The sequence below is a fragment of the Emericellopsis cladophorae genome (genome assembly GCF_022114955.1).
Source record: "Emericellopsis cladophorae strain MUM 19.33 chromosome Unknown NODE_131_length_18535_cov_114_967819, whole genome shotgun sequence".
NCBI classification, from domain to species: domain Eukaryota; kingdom Fungi; phylum Ascomycota; class Sordariomycetes; order Hypocreales; family Bionectriaceae; genus Emericellopsis; species Emericellopsis cladophorae.
The window spans coordinates 9,958-18,535 of NW_026251056.1; the positions used below are offsets into that span (position 1 = coordinate 9,958).

Below are 8,578 nucleotides of genomic sequence, written 5' to 3' on the forward strand. Positions count from 1 at the left end.
ACTGGGTACGCGGCATGGAAATGGTTATCCTGCACGGCTGGGTACCATATCGGGTCGGTTATGTGACCTGGACACTTTTATTCACGCAACAGCAACTGGACGAATCCATTTGTCTCGTACAGAGGCGGACAGAGCAACAAGGCAGTATTGGGGAGAGAGTACTCCGACTGTGACCGGCGGACAGCAACTCGGGCATCGAGAACAAGGCACCAAAGGGGCCGAATTAGAAACCAAGGAAAAGATATCAAGAATACACGACTAGACTATGCGACTGCCTGCGTCTCCGGATACGTGACCGTCTGCGGCGCCTCGTAGGGACGGCCGTCGCGCCTCGTCAGCTTCTGCAGTCCAGCCCGGACGCCGAGCTGGTTGCGCTCCGGGCCCTCGAGGCCGACACCGTAGACGAGACCCCATTCGCTAGGCTGGGACAGCAGCAGGCAGCCGTACCTGGCAAAGTCGTGCAGGACGGCGCGGAGGTGGCTGATCTGGGCGTCGCCGTGAGCGGCAAAGGGCGACAGCGCGGCGTTAAGGGCCGAGACGAGCTGGTGGACCTGGTGGTCTGTCGCGGGCTCCGGAGGGGCTAGAGGCGTCCGCTCCGCACGGTGCGGGTGGAGGAGATACGCCGAGAGCACACGCCACTTGGTGAGGGCTCGGGGGAATTCCTTGTCTGTTTTGATCAGCGGGGGGAGGGGTCTCATACGTCGAATGAGGGGGGGGGCATGATCCTACCTGTGCCGTGGGGCCGGGCCGCCGAGTTGACCAAGTCGGCTACGGGGCTGGGCAGCAGGGATGGGGCGCCGGGGGAGCGCATGTCGATGCTGCGGAGCGCAATGGCCGAGATGATGTGGACGAGCGCCGTGGACCGGGTCCGGGGGTCGAGGCACAGCGTGGACACGCGGGCGGCCGCATCGCCAGGGAAGCCCAGATCGTAGAGGTGGTGGGACAGGATCGAAGGGTCGAGCTGGACGGGCTGGGTGTGGTAGTTGCTGTCGACGTGGAGGCGGACGAGGTCGCCCAGGGCTCGGAGCTCCATCTCGAGGTCCTTGTCGGGCGTGGCGTCGAGGAGCACGTTGGCGAGCTGGGCGTCGGTCGACGTTGCCGTCGTGTTGACGCTGGACTCGGGGGCGGGACCGCGCGTGGAGTCCAGCTTGTCGCTGACGGAGGGGACAAGGTGCTGGCGCCGCTCATCGCTTTCCCGCTGCTTGCGGCGGATGCGGCGGGCGATGAGAAAGGTGACCAGGGCGCCTATAATGAGGCCACCCAGGAGGCAGCCGATGGCCGCGCCGGCGAGGGCCCCGGTGCTAGTGCCTGAGGACCTCCCGGAGGGGTCCGGGTCTGCCGTGGGCCTGTCGGTTATTGTCTCTGCCGGCTCGCTGGGGGGAGAGGTGGACGTGGCCGAGATGTTTTCGGCCCCCCCGCCGGCGCTGGATTTAGTCGTGGCTGTGTCCATGACCGCGGCCTCGGGGTCGCTGGTGGCGTGTACTGTGAGGGCATTGAGATCGTTGCCAGTGGCCGTGATAACGAGCGAGGGTTCGCCAGAGCCGTCCTGCGCGGTCCACCAGACAGTGTAAGGCGGACCGCTATCAGTAAATGTGTGAGGATTAGGAAGACTGGTGATTATCTGGCTGATGGAAATGGTGCCGGACATGGTGAAGGCAAGTATGTGTTAGACGAGCTATGAAGCCGAATTGGATGGCTAAGCAAAAGAGGACTCAACAGGCCGACTTTGAGGTACGGACCGCTGTATTTGACATGTGTCTGCCTCGAACAGACAGAATGGACTGCGCCGCCCAGATGAGGCGGAGACCAACGTAGCTGGAGAGAGCTTGAGGGAGGCCGGAGGAAGTAAAACAGGGATAAGAAAAAGAAAGGAAATCCGCTCGAACAAGGCTGCAGAGCTCGGTGGGGATCGGCTGAGATTGGCGCAGGAGCTGAACGCTGCACTGAGACATACATGGCTGCGTCTACGTAGAGATCTCGGCGTCGAACCAGACCAAGGACGTGGACCTTTTCGTGTCTGCGCCACCCGCCATTGCGGTGCGGCTCTCAAGCCCAGACGCAGCCTCATCGGTGGAGGCGGCATTGTCTCAGCCGGGGGCTGGACATGGACCTTACCCGGGCAACGCTTCTCCTTGGCGCTCGATCCAGACTGGCCTCTGTCAATGAGACAACAAACATGTGCTGAGGCCCGAATCTGCAGAGGTGCTGCCCTATTTGGGGCGTCGAGATGATTCGGCATCTCCGAAGCGGACAACGCGCTCTGGGCCTCGTTTACTCCGTACGTACCCAGGCTTCCGTGCAGCCTGCTCATAAGGTCAGTCTGTGCCTTCAGCCTCTCCGATGGCTTTGCTTTGTCTGTCTTAGCTCGAGCATATCTAGTCGCGACGTCGAGCTGCCACGCTTTAATGCCTCGCAGCCGAGTCCCCTACCGCGATTTTATTAAACCGACGTCGTCTCTCGGCCTGGTTGACAGACAGCTCAAGCCGGCCTCGTGCGCCATCCGCTCAAGTGAATGATATTGTCATTGACCTCCAGAGCACTCTCCTCTCCTCTCTCGCCCAGGCATCATGGAGCAGAGACCAGACATCCTCGTCTCCGTTGACCTGGGGACGACATACACGGGTAGGTGAATCCTTTGATCCTGCCATGTAAGGAAATCTTCTCATGACCGGCAGGCGTCGCGTGGATGACGCCCCGGATGCCGGTCCAGGTCATCAACAACTGGCCCAGCGACGGCGGCCAGAATGAACGCAAGGTGCCGACGACGCTGCTGTACAACGGCGACGGCGTGACCGTTTCATCATGGGGCTTCGCGTGCGCCGAGGACGACCCGCGGGGCAAGATACGCAGGGAGTTCTTCAAGGTCTTCCTCGACGGCGAGACGCTGAGCGCGGCGCAGAGCCAGGGTCTGCCGAGCGCGCCCGCCAGCGTGGCCGACGCGCAGAGGATGGTGGCCGACTTCCTGAGGCAGATCTACGCGCACCTCCGCGAGACCATAGAGGCCGTCATGGGGGGCGTGTCGTGGGACACGCTGGCGGTGCGGTTCCTCTTCAGCTGCCCGACGACGTGGGACATTGACAAGGACACCGTCAACAACTTCAAGGCAGCTATCCGGGCGGCTGGGTTCGGCGCCGGCGGGTTCCGGCACTCGGCCGTGGTGGATCTGACCGAGGCCGAGGCGGCGGCCGTGGCGACACTCAAGATGAGCCCGGTGCCGTTTGACAGCGGCAGCCTATTCCTGACGGTCGATGCCGGCGGGGGCACGACGGACCTGGCCCTGATGCGCATCACCAGCAACGACATGTCGTTCCCGCAGATGGCCCAGGTCAAGTCGGTTGACGGCATGGGCATCGGGGGTTCCCTCATCGACATTGCCTTTCGGAACCTGGTCCAGCAGCGGCTCGCCATGCACCCAGACGTCTCGTGTCACCTGCCCCAGGACCTGGCCCCGTCCATGGCCCGGAGCCCCTACTACATCAGCCTCAAGCACAAGTTTGGCCAGCGCGCGTGGATGCAGGCCCCCGTCTTCAAGATTAGGATGGATGGCGTCTCGCACGAATTTAGCCACCCGGGGCTCGGCGTCGAGGCCGGGTGTATGGTCATCTCGAGGTACCTCTCTCACACGACTGCCCATCTGCCGCATGCTCACCTAGAGGCGTAAATTGCTGACTGTTTTTTCTTCCCCTCTTCCCAGGGATCAGTTCCAGGCCATCTTTGACAGGCAGGTCCAGGGCGTCATTGCCCGCATCGACCAGCAGCTCGACTGGGTCAGGGATCACTATCCCAATGAGCAGGTGGTATGTTCGTCGCCGCCACTTGTTATTTCTTGAAATGCCCAGATAGTATCCCTAACAAAGTCAGAGGTACATGATGCTTTCGGGCGGACTGGGCAGCTCCGTCTACGTCAAGGACCAGATCGCCGCCCGGTACGCGAACCAACCGCACCCCGCCGCCGTCGGCATCCGCATCGTGCCCTGCAACGAGCCCCAGCTCGTTGTCGCCCGGGGTCTTCTCCTAGATGAGCAGCAAAAGTGGCAGACCGGCAGCACCATGTCGGTCCTGTCGACGCGGGTGGCCCGTGCCAGCTACGGCATCATAGTCATGGAGGAGTACGTACCCAGCTTGCACTATGGCGAGACGGTCTTCAACGACCGGTTTGACCCCAAGAAGCAATGGGTCTCCAACCAGATCCAGTGGCTGATCAAAAAGGTGAGTCCCGATCCTTCACTCTGATACCAGGCCGGCCCTGGTTTCTGTGACGCGTCAAAACGCCCAGGCCTTTGTTGCGCATTGATTCTAATAATCAAAGGGCGACATGATTCACCCCAACGTGCCGTTGTCGAAGCCGTTCCACTACCGGCTGGCCGAGAGTGACCTGACCAGGTCCTGGACCGTCGACATCATCACGTCCCGGAACGAGCCATCGTTTCTGCCCCGCAGCATGAGCCAAGGTAAGCTAGGGCAGGCATTGCACGTGAGTGTAGCACCGTTTTACTGACCACATCAGCCGGCGCCATCAAGCTCTGCGAAGTCAAGTGCAACCTCAACGGTGTCGCGCAGGAGCAGCTCGCCCTCCAAGAGAAGAAGGACGAGTGGTGGGAGCTTCTCTTCTCGTGCCTGTTCCGCCCTTCCGGATATAGGTACCGTGTGTGTCAGTTTGACGTCCGCGTCATTGTTGCGCCGGCCGATCTCAGGTTCGAGACGTGGTTCCAGGGCCAAAAGTTCTCGGGGAACCACCAGCCCATCGAGGTGAAGTGGGAGTCTGGAGCTAATGACTAGGTGTAGGGGCGAGGCACATGGAGACTGTAGATACCCAGACGACGAGTTGAAGCAGGATGTGTAATTTGTCAAAATGCGTGGTTTGTACACGTGCCCCCGTGATATTCCGTGTGGTGAGTCAGCTCGACGAGCCTTGTTGTCAGAGCTCCCTTTTAACATCCACATGTTCCATCTTGCCGCCAATCATTGGCAGAATGTGAGGGCCGAGCAGGGAAGGGGGATTCTGCAATATTGGCGACGGCGATCTAAGGTTTTTTATCTTATCACCAACTCGGTAATGTCTCATTTTGCATCTTCTGTCTGTTATTATGATGTTGGTCGCATCTGATCTCGACAACAGATCGGAATGAGCATACTCAAAGTATCCCCATGCACAGCGAAGCGACGAGCGAATTCCTTGCTCGGGACTGCGTATCGTGGCGATCAACGACGGCTGATCAAAGTTTAGAATCTGTTTTCGGGAACTGAGCAGGTAGTGAGACATTGAGACCAAGGTGAATTAATTTGACCTAGACTGAGCTAGGGCCAACGGAAGCAGCTGTGAAAAGAGCTCTGTCCCGAATATTGAGGTGCTTGGGATACAACAGCCCGTCCACTTGATAAACTTCTGATCATAAGGGATTTTGAATTGCTGAGGCCTCGCGAGGAAGTTCAGAGACCAGCTGCACAAGTCCGATACCCTGCTTGACATTTCTCATCAAAATTCCTGGCTCACCTTACAGACTTCGCCACTCTTTGACTCGTCTGTCAAGAACGGTCCAAGAATAGGCGAGGGAGACTCATGCCTGACGGCGAGTCACGTCTCCATAAGATCAAGCGTCGCAATTGTCAGAGGAGCTACTCACAGAGCCCCTCTGGCCAGAGCCAGAGCGCTCGACTGAGAATGCCCCAGGGCCAGAACCAGCACTACGACCTTGGCTCGCGATGATGTTGGAGGGAAGTGAGACAATAGGGCTCCGAGTTTTGAAATGATACATACAGGGTATCTGGCATGCACTAGCCAGTACAAGTCCATCGTCTCGCAGTTTTACGACTATGATTAACTCAGTGGCTCTATCTACCTAGTTTCCCAATTCGATTCAGTTTCTAGTTCCTTCTTGGATCATTTACCTTCACTTGAGCAGGTTTTGAACATCTTTGAACATTTCATGAGAGGAGGAAGTCACGTGCCCTATATGTATAAATTCAGTGCGTCGCGTCTTCCATTCCATCGTCTCAGCCGCACGCATCATGCATTTGCCCCTCACTCATGACCCTTCGACACTCGTCTTGCTGACCCGCCAGTTCACCTGTGATTCAGTCGCATCAAGCTCTCACCCTAGACCGAAGGCCATTGAGGGCCCGCCGCCGCAATGAACGCAAAAGAACTCCTGGCGTGTGGCGACCCAGCTCAGGATAGTGGCGTGAGGGAAGCCTTGGGAAGGGAGCTTCACGTTGCCAGACTCAAGAGGCTAGAAAAGACTTACCGCCTTTTCCGAGAGAGACATGGCAATCAAGGTCAGGCTTACTTTTCTGGCCTTCGTGGTGCTTATTTGCTCGCTCATGTTGTCTTCATCTCTATCAAATCAGAGTTGCCAGCCCTAGATGTTGAACTGCTTCAGCTCCAGCTCGGTCAGAGCGGACAGGCCTCGGAGGCAGTACCCTTGTCAGATGGCCTCTTTCTGGAGTATCATCGGCACTTGATGGAGGCTGCGATTGGAACATCATTTCTCCAGTACGCTACTTGCCTACTCATCTATGCCCGGCGATTCGGCCAGCTCACATGCCTTCACCAGGTCTCAAGCCATAACGAGCAAATGGCGCAGCGAACGCAAGTCAACCACGCCGCCAGATTTGGACACGCTATACCGTCAGTTTCAGCTGGGAGGTGGTAAAGTTCGACTGGTGGAGCTCCAACCCGGACGCGATGGTGGCCCCATTACCTGCTCGTTGATTGTAGCCAAGGATTTGCATAAGGTTCCATACGAGGCCTTGTCGTACGTCTAGGGGTCTCCGGTCCGGGACCAAACCATCCTAGTTGATGAATTTTCCACAAATCCATATATTTATCCATAAAGCATCTTCTGTCACATACGACCATACCCAATGGACAATACGGGATCCCGTCTAGTTCTTCCCTTCCGTGCAATGCCCTCCATTGCTAGAGGTTGATTCTTCCGAGCTCGGAACCAGCGACCTCTAGCAACGGATGTTATTGAATAAGCATATGCAGCAAACCCCATATAACCGCGCCCCTTGCTAGTGCTAATTCTTAGAATCGATTTAGTTTTAAACGGTAAATAGAATCGTTTCGATAAAATTACTTACTAGTCCTACCCTCTCCACTAGCCTATATTACTTTTAGTTTTAAGGCTCGGATTCTTAATTAACGTACTTCACTCGGTGGTGTCTCACTTAGTGTTGTCTCACTCGGTGGTGTCTTACTCGGTGGTGAAGTATAACGTAATCCACAAGCGAGTGCACCACTTTCCACCACAGCACATTACCTCACAACAAGACACCGAATTCCTCCACAACACAGAATGCCCATATCTTTATACGAAAGTAGGATTATTCTTACTATTAAATATCTCTAAAAAGATCTAAAACTTAGCCTTAGGGCCGCAGTAAGTATCTACGAAGTTAATTATATAACCCTTATACGATAACGCGTTAGTCGTACGGCCCGACGCGATACTAGGCCTAATTTAATAAATTTAACTAAATCAGAAGAGAGGGTTATCTTTTAGTATATTATTAAGCTAGCTATACGATTATTTCCTCTTAGATTACGCGGTATTAAAGAAATAGCTAACTATCTATTACGCGTACGCGACGCGCTACCTATCGGGAAGAACTAGGTATATACTTTTATTAAGGCCTAGCTAGAGCTCTATACTCGCTAGTCTCATAGATACGACTACTAGAGGGCTAAATACGAAGATCCGAAACTTATTAGCGAGTGGTTTAATTTAGTACGGATGTAACGGCTGCGCCTAAGCCGTTGCGCCATGGGCAAAAGATCAGGCATTGATCGAATGACGAGCGATCAATACAGGCGTAATAGCTGCTTATAGGGGGTTACGAGGGACCAGGTCGTAACGACGGAATATAAAGGCTAAACACGGGATCCTAGATAATTGTTACGGTTCCACTAGTTGCTAGCGGCTGGGTACAAGACCCAGCCCGGTTCACCTAGGCACGTGACGCGTGCCCGCGAGGACGGATAGACCTTATATAGTCTTTATAGGAAAAAGGGATAGTAAATTCCCTCTTTTTTCTCTTCTTCTACCTTATCGTTAGATAGACTTAATCTAAGCTACTGAGTTATTTTAATAAGGCTTAGCCTATAATATATCTAACGATCTATCTAAAGATATAGCGTATTCGTATAGCACGAGCTACGATATCCGATGAATAAATATTCGATATACCCCCGTAGGTAACTATATAAGATACTAAGTAAGTAAATACCTCGCTCCGGCCGATATAAGAGTAAATCGCGGAGCTTTTATAACTTATTTATAGTAGGCTCGTAACGCCTACCTTATTATAGGTCCTCGAATAAGATACGCCCGAATATTCTATACTTATTCTCCCTATCGTTATCGATATAGTACCCGACGAGGTAACTTAGGCTAATATTCTAACTAGGGCGCCTCCCGAGCGAAGACCTAGCGGTTATTTTATAAGAAAGCTACTAGCGAACCCTCCGAAGTTCTTAGGTAATACTAAGGACTACGACCTCTAGAGAGTCTAAATAAAGGATAAGCTCGAGCTAGACTAGAACTATTTTAACTTATAGCGAGAACGCTAGTAC

General features: G+C 54.9%; 2 protein-coding genes across 2 annotated transcripts; one reads left to right on the forward strand and one right to left on the reverse strand.

Moving 5' to 3' along the window:
• Positions 1-263: 263 nt before the first annotated feature.
• J7T54_008306 (uncharacterized protein) lies at positions 264-1,648 on the reverse strand (the record flags this gene model as incomplete). The annotated part of the gene is made up of 2 exons (XM_051510591.1): positions 264-667; positions 730-1,648. The coding sequence occupies 2 exons, from the start codon at positions 1,646-1,648 to the stop codon at positions 264-266; spliced, it is 1,323 nt and encodes a 440-aa protein (XP_051358524.1).
• A 919-nt stretch (positions 1,649-2,567) lies between these two features.
• Positions 2,568-4,779, forward strand: J7T54_008307 (hsp70 family chaperone; the record flags this gene model as incomplete). Its single annotated transcript, XM_051510592.1, has 6 exons — positions 2,568-2,622; positions 2,676-3,609; positions 3,695-3,797; positions 3,862-4,209; positions 4,310-4,451; positions 4,508-4,779. 6 exons carry the CDS (start codon positions 2,568-2,570, stop codon positions 4,777-4,779), a joined length of 1,854 nt encoding a protein of 617 aa, XP_051358525.1.
• Between the last annotated feature and the right edge of the window lie 3,799 nt (positions 4,780-8,578).